Source organism: Calypte anna, chromosome 1, assembly GCF_003957555.1.
Source record: "Calypte anna isolate BGI_N300 chromosome 1, bCalAnn1_v1.p, whole genome shotgun sequence".
Taxonomy (NCBI): Eukaryota; Metazoa; Chordata; class Aves; order Apodiformes; family Trochilidae; genus Calypte; species Calypte anna.
In genome coordinates this window covers 114,615,708-114,638,109 of record NC_044244.1, presented here as the reverse complement: position 1 = coordinate 114,638,109, position 22,402 = coordinate 114,615,708, and the positions used below count along the sequence as shown (strand labels likewise).

The 22,402-nt window shown below is 42.0% G+C and overlaps 1 protein-coding gene across 2 annotated transcripts in view; it reads right to left on the bottom strand.

The window, feature by feature from the left end:
* Positions 1-5,616: 5,616 nt before the first annotated feature.
* Positions 5,617-22,402, bottom strand: part of SRPX (sushi repeat containing protein X-linked) — a 46,943-nt gene continuing 30,157 nt past the window's right edge. The window contains exons 3-10 of one of the 2 annotated variants that reach the window (XM_030452321.1): positions 20,577-20,768; positions 19,803-19,979; positions 12,879-13,005; positions 10,842-10,963; positions 10,135-10,314; positions 9,576-9,709; positions 8,194-8,315; positions 5,617-6,154 (exon numbers count right to left, since the gene is read on the bottom strand). In XM_030452321.1, coding sequence (XP_030308181.1) covers positions 5,974-6,154; positions 8,194-8,315; positions 9,576-9,709; positions 10,135-10,314; positions 10,842-10,963; positions 12,879-13,005; positions 19,803-19,979; positions 20,577-20,768 — 1,235 coding nt within the window. In that variant the 3' untranslated portion in view covers positions 5,617-5,973. The remainder of the gene's footprint in view (positions 6,155-8,193; positions 8,316-9,575; positions 9,710-10,134; positions 10,315-10,841; positions 10,964-12,878; positions 13,006-19,802; positions 19,980-20,576; positions 20,769-22,402) is intronic. The other variant, XM_030452327.1, reaches the window with a different exon arrangement.

The following is a 22,402-nucleotide window of genomic DNA, read 5'->3' as shown; positions in this document are numbered from 1 at the left end:
AAGACAGTTTTTACTTCATAAGGATTAACTCTTTTCTTTTTAACATGTATTTCTAAGAAAGGGAAAAGCACTGTTCTCTTCATTCTTGCTAGAGAATAATTTTACATGCTTTAACCCTGCACGTTCAGCAGGTTCTCCTCTCCCAGTCTGAATTTCCAACCTCTTCCCTAGTTCAAGGTCCTGCCACCTGAAAATCCAGGTATGTTTAAAATTTAGCATTTCCATAATTACTGGTCCTGCTGTTTGTTTTTTTTCCTTAAAAAAAGCATTTGATCACTCTGTTCAGCCTTCCAGCTGAGTCATGTTCACTTCCTTTTACCTCTCAGAGCTGAGGGCTCTCTTGCATAAGGTAAGAACAACTGATGTCATCTACCTGGACTTGTGAAAATCACTTGAGACTGTCCCTTTTGACATCCTTGTCTCTTGAGTTGGAGACATGGACTTGGTGGATGGACCCCTGGGTGGATAAGGAATTGGCTGGATGGTTGCACTCAGAGATGCAGTCAATGGTTCAATGCTCAAATGGAAACCAGTGAGGAGTGGCATTTCTCAGGGGTCAGCACTGGGACCAGCACTGTTTAACATCCTTGTCAGAGACATTGGCCATGGGACTGAGTGCACCCCTAGCAAACTGTGTGGTGTGGTGGATACTTTGGAGGGAAAGGAGGCCATCCAGAGGAACCTTGACACCTTTTTAACAGCAGCACAATTGAACAGCAATCTCTCTTCCACTTCTCTTTGAGGTGGTAGGTGCCAAGTTCTCCTTGTATATTCAAAGTATGGGCCAACTTAGTTACTGAAATTCAGGTCTCGGTTCCTTTGGGCATGCATGGGTGGCAATGGGAGATAGATGGTGGTAACCAGACCTGCACTAGCACCTTCTGCATGAACACTGGCTTTCCCATCTGATTCCCTTGCATTTCACAGAGCATGAAGCAACTGGAGCACCTCTTGAACGAGCCCAGAGAAATGCACATGCTACCCACAACTGCTGATATTCTCCCTGGGTCCTCCAGCCCACCCACCTTTGTTGCTGTCTGCCTTCCAGGGTCTGTAAATGGTTTCCCACTCTTCCCTTTCCCAAGCTGCCATAAAACCCCCCTCTAGCCAGAGATGAGGATGGAGAGATGGGCAGCAGCTCCATGGCCAATGAAGCTGTGCCATCTCCTGATGGAGTGAAGCACTCTCTCCGTTCTCCCTGTGGATATGCAGCACTGGCAGAGCTGGGTATAAGTGGCTGGAAGTGATCTAGCACTGAGACTGCACAGCCTAAGCTCCATTATTTCGCCACCTCAATTTTATAAGTGGGTTGTGATCAAAACAGTGCTTAAAGGTACTTCAGGTTACTTTTTAGCCTCTGTGTTTTTGTTAATTATGTCAGGCAGTCTGACTCATGCTCTTGAGTAAGTACTGAGCCATAAGGAAGCTGCATGTTGTTGTCATTTATTGCAGAGCTGCAGCTCAGAGCTGTGAGGGTCATTGGTGTGTTCATTAAAACCTAACACTTTCTGTCCCAGAGAGGATGGTTTGAACTTCAAGAACTTGAAGGGATTTGCAGCTTCCAATTTTGTCTCTCCTCTTCAGGCAGAGAGGAGGTGTGTGACAGCAGGGGTTGCTCTCATCAAATTATATGGATCCTTGGGAGAGATCTGGAGAAAATCAGGCCATTTACAAAACAGTTTCATGCTAATGAGAAAGTGCTGCTTCCCACAATTTATCCCCAGTAGTTTTGATTGAAAAAGATGTGCATGACAGAAACATTAATTCTTTTCTGGTGTAAAATAGGAAGTCTTTTGGTTCATGTTCTAAACTGAAAAGCAGCTTCACATTGGTTTAAGAACCTTCAGCCCATGGCTATATCTACATGGTGTGATCTGTCACATCTCCTGCAACAAAGAGCCTGGAGATGGGAGTAAAAATTGCAAGACTTGGAAGAGGTCTTGCTTCTTGGAAACAGCCTTTAATCCTCCCAACTAGAATCCATGTTTAAAACAGTATCTGCATTTTGAGAGCAGTGGTAGGATTAGAGCTATGGCAAGAAGAGCCCCATCAGTACTACAATAAATACTTCACCCTCTGTGATTGAGGGAGCAGAATTTCCTGTTAAAAGTTAATAATAAATGCACTACTGTAGATACTATACCTTGTTTATGCTTGGGAACAGATGTCTACAGGATGAATTACTAGAATATATTTGAATATTTGGAGTTTATTTGAATAAACAGATGCTGGGCTAAAGCCAGAAATACTAAGTCCCTTACTCAAACATTCCTTTCCCAAAAGGCCAATCTGCCACATCCCTGCATACCATACAAGCAGGCTGTTTTGACTCCAAAAGCTGTGGCACATGATGTTTTTCACTGTTCTGTTTCTCCCCACAAAAATGCACAACAGAAAATGCCAGAAACCTTATATAACTAATCAAGAACAGCTTTTCTTAATCACAAGGTTTTAATAGATGTTCTGTGTACAACTATAACTAGTAATCCAATCACTCATGCACTTAATTCAATTTCCTGTAACAGCCTAGTGATTGCAATCACTTTCCTGATTGTAGCAATCATAAAGCCCCACTCCTGTTCAGCCAGTCATGAAAGAGGGCTGGATGCACTGATTTTGTACCTAAATTGAAATGGAACACCAGCAAACTGACAGTGCAGCAAAACAGTGGAAAAATCAGACCAATTTGATTTCTTTTATTTTTTTTTAATTGGAAATCAGTTGCTGTACTTTTTGGATGAGGAAAGGGGAGGGGGAAGCCCTGTCCAGCTGTACATTCATGCAATAAGCATAGGCATAGCAAAGCACCTGTGCCAGAGAATTGTGTCTAGCACACTATATGTATGGATGTGTCCTCAGGCTGTCTCTGTTCCATGTGTGACACTTCAGGCATTTGATGTGCCCCCAGCCATGCTTCATTTTCTTAGCCACCCCTATTACACAGGCAGCAGAGGAAAGGGAGTTTGGGGTACAGCTATTCATGTCAGCATCCTCTTTGCTCCTCATATTGGGTCCGAGGCTTGCTTTTTGCTTTGGCTAAGGTCTGAACCAAAACTACTGTCTCTGTTTTTGTCAGCAAACCTGGTCTTGTATCTTACTCCTATCAGCAACTCTCGAAACTCTCAGTCAGGGTCTCCTTGCTGTCCCATTGCTCAGCTTTGCAAACTTGGCATCACCACTTGCAGTGTTCAGGGTGTATCTAGATCTTCTTTGCCTTTGCAACAGCACTGCAGGCAGTCATCATCAGGACTGTGCAAGCCATGCTGTCATTCCTAGTCTTGGATATCCATTAACTGTCTCCTGATACTCCCAGAAGTAGCCCATCCTGTCCAGAAGATAACCTTCTACCCCCCCCCCCCTTGGTGCTGTTGCACTTCAGTTCACTACTGAGGTTTTGCTACCTAGGTCAGGGCTGACTTTCCTCTCTTCTCATTCATTCTCTTTAATTCAGCTGAAGGAGAAGCTTATATTAAGATATTTGCTAATTTCAGTGGGTGCATGACTCAATTCTTTGGTAAGGACTGCTTTGAGGATGCTGATCAACTGTTCCTCTGCTGCCACCAGAGAGTAAAATTAAATAATGTACCTTCCAGTCAAAGGCAAGCAAGCATTTGGTTGTAAAAGCAGGGCTGTATCAAGACTGAACAAGCACAGGCACTGGACTGCTGCATTTCAGCCATGTCAAATTATGCATCAGATCCTGTAAGCAGGTGACCAGAGCTGCAGCTCACAATTTTCTCTCCTTGTATGTTGCTTTCTTCATACACAATGTATATTCTTTGCTGCAGGTATTCAAGATAGTGGGCTGTAGTGAACCAGTAAAAAAAAAAATCTTGGTTTTTTGTTTTGTTTTGTTTTGTTTTTTTAATTGGCTCCTAACAATTTTTTACTGAGCAGGGAGCACTTTTGGATAATTTATATATGATGATTTGAAAACAAATATTTTCCCAGCTCTGGAAATGACAAAGCCTGGATTCAGTTTCCCTGCAATTAATGTTTCCCTGCCATCAAATCAACAGCCTGGTCTGTCTCCAAGATGCGGAGGGGAAAGAAATCTGTTACTCTGTGTCCTTTGGACATAAGGAGCCAGAAGCATGACAGGTAACAGCATATTTTTCTATCAAACACTCCAGTATGTGGCTTAAAGTAATTACTGCCCATCTACTAAACTATTTGCTGGTCCTTTATCATAATTCTTCTGTCAATGGCTTCCATAATCCCACTCTGCTGTTTTCTCCTCACTGCTGCTGAAAAGAGGTATTTGTGTTGCCTTTGTCTTATGCTTTGTGTATGTGACTGACTATACTACTAGTGAAACTGAAAGACACTGCTCGATTACTTGTGGACTTAAAATTCCTCTTGGAGATAAAAGTTGATGCATTAACTCAGCATCCTCCCACAGCATGTCTCCCACAGCATCCTCATGAAAAAGCTGTCAGCCCACAGCTTGGACAGGAGCACCCTGTGCAGGGTTGGGAACTGGCTGGAGGGCCGGGCCCAGAGAGTGGTGCTGAATGGGGCTGCATCCAGTTGGCAGCCGGTCACTAGTGGTGTCCCCCAGGGATCAGTATTGGGCCCAGTTCTGTTTAATATCTTTACTGATGATATAGATGGGGGCATTGAGTCCATCATCAGCAAATTCGCAGACGACACTAAGCTGGGGGGGAGTGTGGATCAGCTGGAAGGCAGGAGGGCTCTGCAGAGGGACCTGGACAGACTGGAGAGTTGGGCTGATTCCAATGGGATGAGGTTTAACACGGCCAAGTGCCGGGTCCTGCACTTTGGCCACAACAACCCCATGCAGTGCTACAGGCTGGGGACAGAGTGGCTGGAGAGCAGCCAGGCAGAAAGAGACCTGGGAGTCTGGATTGACAGGAAGCTGAACATGAGCCAGCAGTGTGCCCAGGTGGCCAAGAAGGCCAATGGCATCCTGGCCTGTATCAGGAACAGCGTGGCCAGCAGGTCCAAGGAAGTGATTCTGCCCCTGTACTCAGCCCTGGTGAGGCCACACCTCGAGTACTGTGTCCAGTTCTGGGCCCCTCAGTTTAGAAAGGATATCGAGGTCCTGGAGCGGGTCCAAAGGAGGGCAACCAGGCTGGTGAAGGGACTCGAGCACAGACCCTATGAGGAGAGGCTGAGAGAGCTGGGGGTGTTCAGCCTGGAGAAGAGGAGGCTCAGGGGAGACCTCATCGCTCTCTACAACTCCCTGAAAGGAGGGTGTAGCCAGGGGGGGGGTTGGTCTCTTTTCCCAGGCAACTTTCAACAAGACAAGAGGGCACGGTCTCAAGTTGTGCCAGGGGAAGTTTAGGTTAGATATTAGAAAGAATTTCTTTATGGAGAGAGTGATCAGCCATTGGAATGGGCTGCCCCAGGAAGCAGTGGATTCTGCGTCCCTGGAGATATTTAAAAAGAGACTGGATGTGGCACTCAGTGCCATGGTCTAGTGACTGCAATGGTGGTTCAAGGGTTGGACTCGAAGATCGCTGAGGTCCCTTCCAACCCAGCCAATTAATAAAAAAAAAAAAAAAAAAAAAAAAAAAAAAAAAAAAAAAAAAAAATTTGGATCAAAATAACTCTCTGTAGACCATTATAAAAGACATTAGCCTCAGATTTTTAGACAACCATTTGTTTGCAAAACAATATTTTATTAAGAAAAAGACTTATAAACAGTAAGAAATAAACCCCAATTTTACACTGAAAGAAAAATCTAAAATACATTTCTGGAGCCATGCTGCAGTACTTCGCTGTCTGTACAAGAAATTCCATCGGGCAATAATCCTACATACACCTTTCTCTAAATGAACTGAAAGTATAAAAAAGCATCATGCATACTTCTATGCAGAGAAGCTACACAGACAGAGGGACTTATCAACACACACACACAAAATCTGTACATCAGTGATTAAAAAAGCCATGCTTTGTGTAGCACCAAGGGGAGAATTCACTGACAACTCCAAACCCTGCCATCCTGAATTAGGGGCATGACTGGCCAATTTCTGCTTGCAGTTTCATCTCTTCTTTTCTCAAGGGGAAATTGTCAATAAGTGCAAAGAGCTCGGCTGGCGTTGCTGGGAAGGGGTAGCGCTCCTTGTCCATTCCGTGCTTGTCCATCACCACGATGTTGAAATTGTAATGGGGGATCCTCAGCAGCAGCCTGCAAAATAAGGAACTCGTTTTGTTCTACTGCCTGGGTTCTTCAAGCTATTAAACGGCAGAATCAGCTTGTTGGGCCTAAGCAAGAGAAGGTGGGGGTGGATGGTCAGAGGGGGCTAACACAGGGTCAGCTTTGCTTCAGCTGTAAGAAAAAGGAGTCAGGTAGACAGCAGTTGTCTGCATCTGTACCTTACCATGAGAGAAGGGCCTAGGTAACCACACTCAGCTCTATTTTCTTCTCAGATTGCTGACTGTTAGTACAGCACATGCTATTGCTATCACATGAGGGGGAAAAATAAGTAAAGCAAAAAAACTACTATACCTGTTGCCTAAAGAAATGCACTGTGAAGGAGCTAGACTTGAGGCTAGATGTTAGGAAATATTTTTTCACTGAGAGGGCTGTTTGTCAGGCACTGAAATGGCCCAGGACAGTTGTGGAGTTACTATCCCTGGAGGCATTTAAAAAGCATTTGGACCTGGTCCTTAAGGAGGTGGTTTAGTAGTTGATTACAGTGTTAGTCAAAGGTTGGACTGGAGGATTTTGGAGGTCTCTTCCAACCTAAACACTCTGTGATTCTGTGACTTACAGGTAGACTGTTCCCTCTCCTGGCTGGCACATAGTATAAAACCACAATGAAAAAAAGCAGGAAAAAAAATCTTTTGATTCAGTTTTCATCATTTCCTAACAATAAACATCAACTTGATAGTAACTTCAACTTAGGAGGACAAAAGCTGCGGCTAAGCATGTCAGAATCCCTTCCTTCTAAGGGGTAAAAGGGGTCATTTGAGCTTCTCTGGAGGTGTGACAGTAACACAAGTATATCCTTGATGCGCTTTCAATCTTTTGCTTGAAAGAGTAATGAACTAGAAGATCCTTAGACATGCAGTCTGTCAAGATAATTGCTGTGGGGAAAATAAACTCAGGTAGCTTTGACAGAGTGATGTTAGGACAGGAAAGCTGCCATAAAGAAGAGGTTCTGTGGAGGATTTCAGTAAGGTGGGAAGCATCAAATAGACCTTCCTCATCTTTCTAACAGGTTTGAGTACTCTAGGTATCTTCTTGTTGCAATTAAGGAACTTGGTTATTAAACTCAAAGTAAAATAAATTTGAAGCCAAGCTATGGTGATAAGAAACTATATTCCTCTTGTGCTTCCTCTCACCTAAGAGAAATGCTTAGCTTGTACAAATCCAAATCCTACCCTTCTGAGGTTTCTAAATTTTTAACTGGGGATATATGCTCATTGGTTTACTGACTGCCAATTCTGGACAGTATCTTTCTTCAAGATGTTAATTTTGATTTAAGTGCCTCCTGGAAATGGAATGCTATAATTCACAAACTGCAGTAACAACAGAGAAAAAACAAAAATCAAATAGAAAGCTAATTTGCACTAAGTGCAGAGCAGGTTACACCATACCAGTTTCGAAAATGTAGCCCATTAAATGTTGAAGGAGGCAGGGAATAAGGTGTTACCAGAGCTAGAGCTTGTGTTTCTAGAGAGACACAAGAAAATAATTTTGACTTAGCAAAATACTTTTACTTTTTTGAGCAAGAGAGAAGCTCTTTGTGGTCTCTTTTACTTTTTATAGAGAACAAATGCTTATGCTTTTTGCAATCAAAGAAACCCCTCTGCTTTGTCAGTATTTTTTATTGTCCCGAATTAAAACTTGCTCTACCTCCACAGACATATGAGAGAAGATGTTGTACTTGAAGTGTTTTCATTAGTAGCACCCAAAAGTACAGACCTGTAATGGATCAAAGGGACTCACAGAGAATTGGGCACACAGCCCAATTAAATGTGAAACAAGCTGAAGTCCATGCTCATAACTCTGTAAATACCAAATGCCTATTAATTTGCAGTAGCTCTTGCTCAGATAGACAGGAAGCTAATCCTAAAGCTTACTAATCCACCTTCCAGTGTCTAGCTGTGTACGTTAGAGTAAGATGTGTGTATTTGGAGAGTAAGATGCAGAGAATCAAAGCAATAAATACACCATGGATGCTAAGGTGCAAACACAACAGTAGCATGAGCTTACTTTACCTGAGTTGCAGGGCAAGTGAAGGGGGCAGGAGCTTCACACCTATTCTTCCTATCTGTGCAGGGAAGACACCGACCAATTCAACTACAGTAACATGTCGGAGGTCTAAACCACACTGTGCTGGCTGGGTTGAAAGAATAAAAAAGTGTTTTAGCTGTCAGAGTACAGGCAGTTGCTTTGAGCATGCAGTAAGCATTCCTAAAGAATCATGATCTCCTTGTGTTAGATAGTTTAAACTGAAAGCAGAGAATACTTTTGAAAAGTCTCTAATTCTCACTGTGGAGAACTAGAGCCTCGTGACTCCAGGGGGTGTTAAATAACATATTCTTATCTATGCTAAGAAAACAAACACACAGGGGCCACCAAAGAGAAATATAAACTTGTCTTTGCAATGACATGAAAATATGGTAGGGCATTAAGCACTGTGCCACTGATCTAATTGAGCAATAAATGTAAGGTATGTGAAGTGGAAGTGAACTGCAGAGAGTTTTTTTCTTATGCCACTGTCAAGAAGTGGGGAAAGTACTATAGTAATTAAATTTGGTATTTTAAACTATTGCATTTTGATCTATATATTGAATTTCCTTGCCAAGTTAATCAAACAGGAGAAAAGAAAAAGCTGTTGTTTTTTTTTTATTGCAACTGTAACTTCAGCCAGCACTTAAAAACCATCATCATGTTATATCACATTGACTGTTTATACTGAATTCTGTCACAGTTGTAAGATAAGAAACAAGATAGAAGCACTTGCTGAGGTGAAAGAATGCAGGACTGGCTCCTTTCCCTGAGCACACAGATACATTTCTGAGATAAATCCCAAAGTCTAGCAAGATTACCTCATTTACAACACATAGGAAGGGCAGTTACCCCAGTGCTATCTCCAGCACTCTGGATGACTTCCACACTGAATCTCCAGTTGTTTGTTTGCTGGTGCACTGGTTATTTCTGACGTTATTCCCACTTCCTTGCATTGTAGTTACAAAGTCACTAAGCCTGGTTTGCATGAACTGCAACCACTGACATGCTGGATGGTTTGGGGTTTTTTTCAGCTTCTTTAAGAGCTGAGCTAGGGAACAATTATCGACCACAAGTTCATACTAAATTAATTTGGAAAGGATGGAAGAGGGTTAGAACTGCCTGGGATTCAGCAACTGGTCAGTTAGAGGCAGCTCAATCCAGAATCAGGCTGAATTAGAGACTGGGGAGACATTCCCAACTCATACCCATGTAAAATAGGACTAATCCAGAACCACTTCTGCTTCAGCCAGGTACTGAAACTTAACAGCTGAATTTTGTGTATTTATACAAAACAGTGGAGCTTTTTACCTTTTGTCTTTCCTTGAAGAAAAAAAATAGTTGCACCCCCCAAAAATGTGGTTTTTACCTGCAGCATTCCCAACTGCATCCTGTAGAAAAAGTTGGCTGCAGTAGGAGTTGAAATAATTAGCAGTCTCCGCTTCTCATAAAATTGATCCAGAAGTGCAGCTGCAGTCCTCACATTCACATTAATATTCATGGCTAGAATTAAATTTAAAACAAAAGTTATAGGGCATACTGAAAACAGACCTATTTCTAAAAGCATAAGCTGTTAGACAGCAGAAGAACAAGAACAAGGAATAAAGAAGATATAGGTGAAATACTGGCTTCATTGAAGCCAACAATTTTATCTTAGGTTGTTCTGGCTTGCAAGGTGAATTGACTCCAGAATGAGAAGTTTTGTGAGATCTTAGAGCTAAAACACACCATCAGTTGTAAGGTACCATCATCATCCTGGGAGAGAGTACCCAAAGGTGGCAAAGACTTCAGCTGGAAGTGCAAAGTTTCTTTCAGGGCATTAAAATTTGCAGCTGAATTCCACCCCACACTTACTTCCTGAATTCTCAAGCCCATGAGAACCATTGCTCTTGCAGTCCTTCTGGTCAAGTGGTGAAATACTCACTTACGTGCACAGGTTGGCTCCACTCCTGACCACCCCAAATTGTACTGGCATACTCTAGCTGGGCTTCCTTGCAGCTCATAGCCACCAATGCAGGAGAACTCACATGTAGCACCATAGTTATTTCCATCACCTGAACACTTGATGTAGCCATTATCTGGGGCGTTTAATTTCACACAGCGCCTGACTTGGAGCAGGAGACAAAAAACCCAAACAAACAAATAAAAACAAAACAAGAAATCATTAATCACCCTGTGTGTTACTAGGGTAGCACAACCAGCAGAATATCGATATATATTGACAGACTTTTTTCCATTTGCTTTTTGTATTATTAGAGCTATGTTAAAAACTCCAAATGAGCAAACAAAAAAAACCACCCCTCGACTCATATGTAAACTGAAATGATACAGATGCATAGGTGTAAGAGTGTGATCGTGGTACCATGGTGGCAAAAGGTCATGGAGCACAAGAGGGATGAGGCTGAAACCTACAGGTATCATCTCTGTACACTGAAATCCAGATTTCAAGATCTGGACTTGGTAAAGGGTAGCCCTGCTTCATAGATGTGAGTGACAACTGAAAAAACCACACAGTTTATGCACACATATATATATATATATCAGACAAATACAGAAATAAGGACATTTCTCAAATTGCCTGCTAAGCCAGTTGCCAACCATTGACTGTAGATACAGGGTAAAACATCATTCTTACCTCTGACTTTAACAAGAAATTTGCACGTGCCTTTGTTTTCAGCTCTGTCATACACAGTATATTGTATTTTGTGATCACCTTCTGGAAAATGTGATCCTGGTGAAAGGCCTTTCAAAATAACACTGAAACAGATAAAAACAGCAGACATTCATAAATTCACTGGTATTTGCCTACTGACAATGCTGTAAATGCCCAAAGAGTGATGTTTGTGGCATGCTGGGATTGTCTGACTCACAACTGAGAGTAAGCAAAGAAAGAAGCTGGGCAGCAGAAACCACAGCACTGAAACTTGCCATGAACTGCCCACCCTGGAGACAGGCAAATGGGTCCAACCCTGCTGAGATAAGGGAGGCAGAACAGGCAGAACCTGCTCACTTCTACCCACTGTGTATCCAAGTGTCATGTCATGCCCGAGGAAAATCAAGCTTCCCTTTCCTTACATAAGGGAAATTAGAGATTGATGCTCCTTCATTTTAATCTGCTGTCAGGGGTGTAGGGTAACCCAGAGCCAGTGGAATGTAAGAAAACTTTCAACCTCTTACAATGGAGATATACTCCATCTGGCTGCTCCTATGACTGTCACTGCTCCTGTTAATATGTACAGAAATTGAACAGAAAATGAGATTTATTGTCACAGCAGAAGGGCGTAGTGATCCACAGCAGCATTTTCACATGGAGCTGTCCTGCACATTTTCCTGTCCTGCAAATGTGGCAGGAAATTTAGATGTGTTAAATGCATCCTCAGTACCAAAGCAGTGAGGCTGAGCAGTGTTCCACGTAGCAGAAAAGCTCACCCACTCACGGGACCACAAGACTCAGTGCATTTAAGGATAGCACTACACACTGTATAAACATCACAGTTTAGCAAGATTTCATAAAATAGAGATGTGATTTATGGAAAAACTTTCACAGATTCAACAGATTACCTATTTTGGGCTGGGAGCAATTACCTGTATGACAAAGTCTATTTGTTTTGCCTGTCAGACATAACTTCATCAATAAGACTTTGAAATTCCTTTATTCTGACACTTTTCAAGGATTTTATTTTATCAGGCTGATTTTTTTTAAATGCTGCTAATTGCCATAAAGTTATTACATCAGATTTTAACAGCAATATTGTTTTTAATGGTGCAATGGATACTTCTTTCTGATATTAGTTAAATGATGAGTATAAAAAGGCAATGTCATTGTGTCTTTCAACAGCTTTTTTGTATTCACATAATAATAATATATATTATATGTAAGCTTATAACTTTGCAATTTTAAGATTAATATACCACTAAAAGATGTAACTTGATTACTGAAAAATTTTCCATGCCCTTACCATTACAATAATCTAGACTGACGAAAATCCTACATGATAATGATGGGAAAATCAGAGACAGTGGTACCATATAAGCACACCTCACACTTGTGGAAAACATGACTGTGAACCCATACAAATTGATGAGGAAATGTTGAGGAAAGGGTTCTCTTTAAATCCAATGTTTAAAGCTAATGAATTTCAAAGAAACACTACTTTAAAGGTAACTGCAAATGGTGGGACAACAGTACCTAGTACTGCTTCAGAACGAAGCCTAAAGATGACTGCAGATATCAGTTTGAAACAATTCCCACAGGTTTTTTAAAGACAAGTAAAATTGCCTCTGCTGCTACCTCCAATGCTTTATTGTCTTTTCATTGTAATGTATACAAGGTAACTTGTATAAGAAAATTTGCTGACTATGAGACCCACAAAGAAGCTCTGGAAAATTTCACAGGTATAACCAAAATGCTGGTCTTGTTTATTCCATCAACTCTGAAATAACCACAACAATCTGCTACCCTTCATATAGAAACCATTTCCTGAAAGATTCACCTCCAAATTGTCAACTTACTCAGTTAAACATGTAATTCTTTACAGGCCAGTGACATACGACAGCTAAAATAAGCACCTTGAGTGAATTAAGGGGAAAGGGTGCCTAGTGACCTTCATCAGCTGAAAGGACCCAAGGAATGAAAAGAAGAAAAAGCAGAAGACTACAGGTTTGCACCTACTCTGTCAGAATCCCATCAGCAGTGTCCCGTCCCTCTGGGGTGTCCCAGAACACTCTGGCTGTCAGCTTGTTGGGCTCTGCGGTTTTCTCCTTCACGCTCGGGCACTGGATTCTTGGAGGTTCAGTATCTGTTGAAATAGATGTCACAGAAATGGGAACCTGTGTGTCTGTTACAGCTATGCCTTTTCTTCACACCTCTTGCCCTGCTGTTATAGCATGCCCTGGGACCACTTTCAGACAGCCCACCTTCAGGGACCCCTTCACCTTCAGACCAGTCAGCCTCACCTCCATCCCTGGAAAAATGATGGAGCGGCTCATTCTGGAGGTCAGCTCTAAGCACATGGAAGAGAAGAAGGTTATTAGTAGTCAGCATGGATTTACCAAGGGAATCAGGCTTGACTAATCTGATAGCCTTCTATATACTGAATGGGTAGATGTAGGGAGACCACTGGATGTAGTCAACCTTGACCTCAGCAAGGCTTTTGACACAGTCTACCATAATATCCTAGTGAGCAACCTCAGAAAATGTGGGATAGAAGAATGGACAGTGAGATGGATTAAGAACTGGCTACACAATAGAGCCCAAAGAGTGGTGATCAGTGGTGCAGAGTCCAGCTGGAAACCTGTAACAAGTGGAGCCCCCCAGGGATCAGTGCTGGGTCCAGTCCTGTTCATCATCTTTATCAATGACCTTGATGATGGGACGGAGTGTCTTCTCACCAGGTTTGCTGATGATACAAAACTGGGGGGATTGGCTGATTCACCTGAAGGCTGTGTGACCATTCAGCAAGATTTGGACAGATTGGGCCAAGAGGAACCCAATGAGGCTCAACGAGAAAAAGTGCAGAGTCCTACACCTGGGAAGGAATAACAAAATGCACCAGTACAGGTTAGGAGGAGATCAGCTAGAGACCACCCCATGGAGAAAGACCTTGGGGTCCTGGTGGACAACAAGTTATCCACGGGACAACAATGTGCCCTTGTGGCCAGAAGGTATCCTGGGGTGCATTAAGAGGAGTGTGTCAGCAGATTGAGGGAGGTTCTCCCCTCTACACTTCCCTAGTGAGACCACACCTAGAGTATTGCATCCAGTTCTGAGCTCCCCAGTTCAAGAGGGACAGGGATTTACTTGAGAGAGCACAACAGAGGGCTATGAGGATGACTGGAAAACCTGCCTTATGAAGAAAGGCTGAGAGACCTGGGGGGTTTTAGCCTGGAGAGGAGAAGACTGAGAGGGGATCTAATTAATGTGTATAAATAGATGAGGACTGGGCATCAAGGAGGCATCTTCTCCTTGTGTCCTGTGACAGGATGAGGAGCAATTGATTCAGGATACAGCACAAGAAGTTCCACCTCAGCATTTCTTTATGGTAAGGGTCAAAGAGCCCTAGAACAGGCTCTCCAAAAAGTCTTCTCTGGAGACTTTCAAGACCTGCTTAGATGCATTTCTGAGTGACCTGCCCTAGTTTTGGTCCTGCTCTAGCAGAGGTGGTTGGACTCAATGATGAGGGCCTTCAGAGGTCCCTTCCAACCCCTGACATTCTGTAATAGCTTAGTCTGATGGTTTTGACCATCTCTTGGGTTATGTCCAAAATTAAGTCTAAATCCAGAGGGTCACATACTAGCTTTAAAACTTAACAAAGAGACATCACTGCTCTTTACCTGTAATTAGAAAGCAATCCCTAAAACACTGCTTAAATTTAAAGGGTAGGTTATCTTTTCATTTGCAGGCAGATACAAAACATAATCTGGCTTGTTTTTTAAAAAAAATAACAATAATAAGATATGTAGGTCTTTATAAAGTAGCAAATATAAAAAATAATGTAATTCACCCTCATATTCTACAAGCAACACAGAATGCTTTCTACCAGCTTAACAAGGGCAAGTGCAGCCCTGCTACATCCCTTCAAATGTCCAATAGTATTCCAAGAACTTGGGATCCTCGAAAACCATCTTCTCTCTATTTCTACAATAAGAGCTTTCCTCTGATTCCAAACACTGCAGCTTTGTGAGGCACTTCCATAGGGAGAGCTCCCATCTTAATTTTGCACAGAAGTGGGTGGGGGAGACACAGGCAAGTTAAGTGTTGTACCAAAATTATTCAGGAAACACCAGGCATGTTGCAAAGTACCTTACACAAAAGCTAATTTTTTTGCTATTCTTTTGGTAAATAAACAAGAAAAATACATCTTCTTTATCTCCTTCTGTAGTATTGGGAAGAAAGCTGTTGATTTATTGTAGATCCTACTAGACAGTATGTGTAGCAAGCAAGAGTGGGTTCCAATGACAGGGAGTGGAGCTATGAAAAAAGAACAGGAGAATCCTCTAAACAACTTTTGAAGCATCCTGTACTTTACAAGAACACCCTTCACTAAAGATGCATAAAGCCCTTAGTTTTTCATCATGTTGTTTTCATTTTGGGAGTTCATTCACTCTTCCTTCCTTCATCTGCTATAGCCTGCAGATGAGCAAGGTTTTCAAGCATCCACTCTGGCTGCAGGGAGCACTTTCTGCCTCCTATCCTCATGGTTTTTACTCACTCCCTTACTCTTAGAGTACCTTCCCATTATTTGTGGAAACCTGTTCACAAGTCAGCCAGCAAGAGCTCTGCCCTCCTCTGCAAAGCTCTCTGCTGTCAGTAACCCCTCAGTGCAGTTGAATAAGGGCAGAAAATAACCCAGCCTCACCAAGGCTGCATCTGGCTCTGGTTAGTTTACTGTGGTGACAGCTCACCACAGTGCTATGGACAGTCTACAGTAAATAAACATAATGGTGGAATGAAAGAAGGAACAGCATTTCAGGATCCAGTGTTTCAAGAAAGTAATTAAGCAGAAAGCTCATTGTGTGCAGAGAAGACTGGTTGCTACAAACCAGCTTGGATTTCCAAAGTGTAAATATAAAAAATGTGGTTACTTTGGGAACCAACTCACCAAGAACCCAGGGGTCAGACAGCCTTTTTAGCTGGACTTAAAAATTCCTGGAAAGGCTGCTTTCTTTGGTCATTTCAGCTGCCTCTCAGCATTCAACAGGCACTAAATCAACCCCATCAGAATAGCTCTGCTTTGAAACAGACCAAGAGAAAGCAGCTGTCTGCCAAAGAGGCTCTTCAGCTGCCGTGCCCACTGGGTTGTGTTAAACCAAACAGTGCTGAAGTCTTTCTCTTTGTGCCCTTGCAAAAAGTTGCAGCCAACCTACAGCATACTAAGCACCTTGGCCACAGCTTGGCAGAAGGAAGACAAGTCTAAGAAGACCCGATGTATTTAAATGCAGAGAAGGTAACCAGAGGACATAAGGCAAATGCACATTGACAACGCAACCCTCCTCCCCCCCCTCCAAACAAAAAAACCCCCAAACTTCAATAAAATGTATGACTTGAGCAAGGTGCCCACTTGCAGCTTAGAAAACTAAACCAAAACGAACCCCAACAGAGGAACCCTCAGGACTGCTGATGGCTGGGGAGATTTTACCACAGGGAAAGTCCATCCAGTAAGAACCAGATACTTAGTAAGTATGCCTGGCCAGAGTTAAAGCCAGAACACATTGCAAGGTATCTGACCCTGTATGGCTATTCTGACACTTTTAGTCCAGTGTCACTACTAAAAATCAGATGAAAAGCCTTATTTAAACTGTTTAGAAGGGCTATGAATTGAATAGGTGAATCTAACCTGTTTAAATTGTGGGCAGGGAAATGGAATTTTCATTATAATTTGGTGCTGTTCAACTACATTCTTGTATACTGTTGCTTTTCTTGGCTACTCGGCAGCAGCAACTGGTGCTCTGTCTCCAAGTGGAGAAGTGGCATTGCAGACATGGCATCAGGAGGTGAGCCAGGGAATACCAAATTTGAAAGCAGCCCTTTTGAACATTGTGGAGCAAAATGCTAAGCTTTCAAATAGATTTTAGTTTAGTTTTGGTTTTTATTTTGAACATAGTTCTGGCACTGGCCATATTAACAATTTTGACAAAAAATAAAGAGCTTCCCAACTGCCTTTCTCTGAATTTGTTAAAAGTTTACATTTATTTGCTTTTGAATTTGGGACTACAAGGGGGATGAAACAGGGATGGTTTCTGAATGCCCACTGCTTGCTTATTCAAGAGTGGGATAGGTCAACAGTCTGCTGCTACATAAACACACTGCTATTACTGATTGCTGATGACATTAAATGATGGCTGGAAGTTAGTTCAAAACTTTAATCCTTAGTGTTGAAAACATAGAGATGAAGGGACTGGAATTTGTAAAAGGGGGAATGGAAAACATTCTCCTGCTCTCCCCACGCCCCTCCACAAGGCTTCACTCTGTATTTCAAAAGATCCACTACCAGGGCCTGTGTAATTAATGACTCAGAGCACAAAGACTGTTTCAGACATCTGTAGCTGGAAGCTGCTAGTTAACTACCTATCAATACAGTTTTTAGGATGTGACAAAAGGCTGACTGAGCATGGTGACAGCCATTTCCCACAGCTTCTGTTAAAAAAATCACCAGAAAAATTAAACCTTTATAGAAGGCAGTGATATTCTTCAATCTGCTGGAGGAAAATACCTATTTCAATCCATGTTACAGTGCATGAAGGATATAATGGAAATATTATTCAAGTGAATATTACCATTTTTAACTATCTGATAACCAATAGCTGTACGTTGATCTTTTAAAATCATTTATTCCAGCAACATGAAAAATATCCTTCTTCTAACAGGATGGGGACAGAGAACAGAGTATACTTTGTTAGGACAGAATACTCATTGTCTGTAAGGACTTATATAAGTGACTGCCAAAACATACCTGATTTTCTTTAACTGAAAAATGTTAGTATCTTTTTCCCCCTTTTAGTACCTGTCTCAGCAACGATGCTAGCCTTATGCCTTTCCCACACAGACCTTCACTACTCCACTGTGAGCCCCACAGTTTTGTGCAAAAATGCTAAACTGCAACTGTAGTACAAAAGGGTAAAGCCCCTTTTTTTCAGGAAGATTATAAATTCAGGCCTGCAGTAATTTTGCCATACCTGATGACATCAGCTGTGGTGTCCCCAGGCCACTTCCTTCCCTATTCAGAATGACATAAACATCACCAGCCCATTCCTATGACCACACGTAACATCCCCACTGTGCACAGGGCAACTGATTTCTTATAATGCTACTGTAAGGAATAAACCAGGTTCTTCACCTCTGTATTCCATTGCTCCTCTCACCTTAATTTTACTTCTCACTTGAAAGTGAGCTGCTCAGCCAATTCTCTCCTGGTCACTGGTAAGCTTTCAGAGGCTACACCTCACTGATGACTCTTCTGTAACTACTGAATTAAAACTCTTTCTCTGCCCCTCTGCAGGGGGTTGGAACTCTATGATCTTAAAGGTCTCTTCCAACCCTGAAAATTCTACAATTCTATGATTCTGTGAATTACACTAAGGGATATGTGTTTAGTTGCAAACTGCATTATACTGTTAGGGTCATGTCTGGTCACAAAAAAATCTCTATCCTACCTATCAGGAGGCCAGAAGATAACCTTATTAAACAGTTTGCTAACTGTGTAGATCCCTATTTACACAGGAACTGGGTGCATAGGTTTGAAGGGGTCTTCTCCATGCTGTGTAGTATTACCTGAACTTAAAAAATAGTATTCACAATCATACCCTTATGCAACAACTATCCTGCATTTTTTGAATAAAAAAGAAGTGTTACTGATGACTTAGCCTCTTTATTTTTGCTTAAGGCATACTTGTTTACTCTGGTCTACAATACAGCACTCCCTGTAATAAGCACCCTCTCTCTGCAAAGAGATGAGGTTCTGGAAGTACCAGGAAATAGAGAGGACAACATTTTATCACTCTCAGACTTAAAAGGGCTTGTTTTTCTTCTTATGCCCACACTATTGAGAAGGACCAAGCTTGTTTATGTAAATAAAAACAAAAGACACAACAAACAGTCTAGATCCAAGCAGTAGGCTAATTTCTTCATTTCTACAAGGTCAAATAACAGGAAACCTAAACAAAAGTCTACAAACATAAGCCACACTGAAGAAACTCCAAAGCCAGTCACTAACCTAGACTGAGCCACAGGCATTCTAAGGAAAACCAAGTTATCATACACAGAAAACACTGTGCACAAATACTCTACCACCCATGAGCTTAAATTACTGGCAGCCAATTCAGATGGCCAAAAAATACTTTCCTTTGTGGGTGGCTGCTGAACATTTTACCACACACTTCCCAGAAAAAAAGAGCAGCAGCAGAGACCTCACTATCTGCTAGAATCTCATTAGTTGGAAGGAAAGTTAAATCTCAAGGTTTGTTTATCTCTCTTTTGATTTATGCATTTAAAAACAATTACTCCAGCTGAGGTTCCTGGGAAACCACTTACTATGTAATCAAAGCTGCTGGCATAACTAATGTGAACAAGGCTGAAATCCAGTTTAGCTCACTGGAACCATGCTGGTAACTACAGTCATTAATATTCCCTGGATGTATTTGAAAACCATAATCCCAAGATTGAAAAACAACATAGGGGCTCAGACAAGGAGTTTAGTTTCAAACTTGTTCTATCTTTAAGTTGCAGAGAGCAGGGCAGACTCCAACACAGAGAACATGCTAGAATAACAGCACAGTAATTGCAGACTACCAGCAATCACCCAGGAGATCACCAAAGGCTGTTATAAGCTCTGTAAAGCACTGAGCATTTACACCAGCCTCATCTTTATTGAAGTGGTAATGCTTGGAGCTGATAATGTGTGTTTAAGGGACAAAGTACTAAGTGACAGGAAGCATTCTGTATCCCTTCAAAAACTGCTCTCTGCCTCCTCAAGACAGCTGCTTTCTTCCCCCAGGAAGTGGATAAAAGAGCATTCTGGAATTCATTTGGAGGACTCAGGCATCAGCAGATACCTCAAGACACAGAGCTCCCAGACTGCCAGCTCCCCATCCCACTCACCAACACAGGATGCTGGGCGGCCACTCCAGACTTTGTTATCCATGCAGGTTACGATGCGGTCTCCCTTCAGCTGGTACCCAGGTGAGCAGTAGTACTCACACCTTGAGCCAAAATAGGCACCATCCAAACACTTGAAGCCCCCATTGGTTGGCATGGACAGGGTGGGGCAGCGCTTTTCTGCAATAGAAGACAAAGATGTCTGGAAGCCTGTTGTCCCCCTTCAGAGCAATGCCAACTTGGCGTATTATGCAGAAACAAGGCAGCAGCTAGCAAGCCACGAGTGGGAAAAAGCCATATTCCACATGAAGCTTTTCAAACTGCTCTTATTAGCTGCATTTCAAATTTAACTCTACATACACAGTGGCCTAATACAATATTACTTGAGAAAAATATGACAGGTACCTATTCCTCCTCAGAAAGTGTTTACTTCAAGAGCCCACTTAGACACTTGACACAAAATCCAAGATGGGCAATATGTTAAAGCAGCTCTATGGCTCAGCTGTAAAATTATTCCCCCAAATCAAAATCCAACACTCATAAAACGTTCCCCATCTCTGTGTACCGTCTTCAGAGTATTTGTACCACTCATGATATTTACCACACCATGCACCACTGTAAGATATTCAGCAACAAGCAAATATACATATCCAAGTATCCTGTCAGTGTTTGATATGCAGGTAACAAGCCCAAGATTACTGTTTCAAAGGCAAGTGAAGTTTATTGTCTACTGTATCTGAGGCACAAGCCTCACACACAGATTTCACAGCTACTTACGTTTGCACAGCACTTTCCCAGACCAGCGTTTGCTTGACTGACAAATAAGCTGCTGAGGACCATGCAGTTCATAGCCTTTTTGACAGCGAATATCACATCTTGTCCCCAGTACATTCTTGTAATATTCCCCTTGGGGTGTCCTGCAGTTTGCATAACCATGTTTCACCTTAATGGGCGAGCACCACGGTGTTTCTAGCACAGTGAAGAGAAAAACATTCATAGTATTTTACAAAATGAGAACGGTCAAACACAAAATCACTTTATTCAAGGTCACAAAGAAGAAATTGGAAAAAAGGTCTTATTTAAAAAGCCACCAATCCTCAAAGTGGAAAAGTAACAGTTCAGCAAGGTGCACTAAGTCTTACACACCAGGTCAGCCCTGCAAAAACTAGCTGCTCTTTCTTATTACAAACATCAAAGATTGCACCCACTAAATTTGGAGGGGTATGGAGTGTGGTCTATGTTTTTCTTTGTTTATGGAATAAGTGTGCCACCACGTGGACATTTTTATGAAAACCAGACTTTTTTTCTACTCCAATTCCTCTTCGGTAACAAAAGTTTGCATTAGGGACATCTCTGGTCAATCTGTAGTTGTAGCCTTTACATCATTTACCCCTCACAACTGCCCATTTAAAATACAAAAATCTGCCATAATAATTTCTGCAGCAAAAGACACTCCCTTGGCTGAATTCTGTGATAGTTTAAGCTCTCCCAGAGTTAGAAAGGATGTGACTTATATCAACCATCTTGCCAATATGTCATCCTCCAAGTATCAGAATTACTACTCAGGGCTAAAGTATTGCTCAAGGTTTGCAAAGTTACTTCTCAAGTTAGCACCTAGGATGAAGGCTGAAATGGAACTTGTGAAGTATGCAAGAATTCTCAGCAGCTGGGCCATGCCACACTGAAACACACAAATGCTCTTTTGATTGCCAACAGAATAGCCTTTGACCAGCAAATGGACACAATACCATTGCCTTGATTAAATCTGAAGGCAGGTGCCCAATCCAAAAGATTAAGAACCCTTGAGAATGAGAAAGACCTGACCTTATTCCTCTCTTTGAGGTAGTAATTTGCAGCTTCCAAGTGCAAGATGCATTCAAGCACAATGCACATATTTAACAGCACAACCCCCTCACTTCCTATTATCAAATCCTTCAGAGAGAGTCAATGTTCATTCATGAGCAGACTGTAAATTTAGCACGTATTCAGAAAAGGGAATGCAAGCTGCAGAAATTTAAATCCAATTATAAATGTTCTCAAAGGTCTGGAATTCATGTATTACACTCTTCACCTCAGAAGACGGGTGGAGGATGAATGGACCTAGTACCAAGGAAATATAGCCTAAGGTACAAGAATCACTTTCTAGTAGCTCCTGGAAGCAGGGGAGTGACATGGATGGATGTGCCAAGTTGGAGGAAAGATGGAATTTGGTTGGGACTTCATGGCTATTGCTCCTACTGAACTCATGGGAAAACAGGGAAACACATGTACATAAAACTGAACCTCGTATAACTGGTCAGGGCTACACTGCAAAATATTAAGGATAGGGGTACCTACTTTTTGTGAGGATTTAACACCATACTGTGATACTGATGAGTGCGGTATCAGATAGAAACTTTCTCTTCCCAGCCAAAGCTTCATAATCTATTTTAGCTTTGACAACAGGGTGTACCACGCTTTTTCTGCAGCAGGCAGCTTCTCACTAGGAATTTCCTATACATGGAGTGACTAAGCTCCCTCCTTCTCAGCTCCAGGATTTCAAAAGGACAAATCAAGAGGGAGCCAGGAAGGAAGGGTGAGACTGCAAGGCAAAAAGAGAAAAC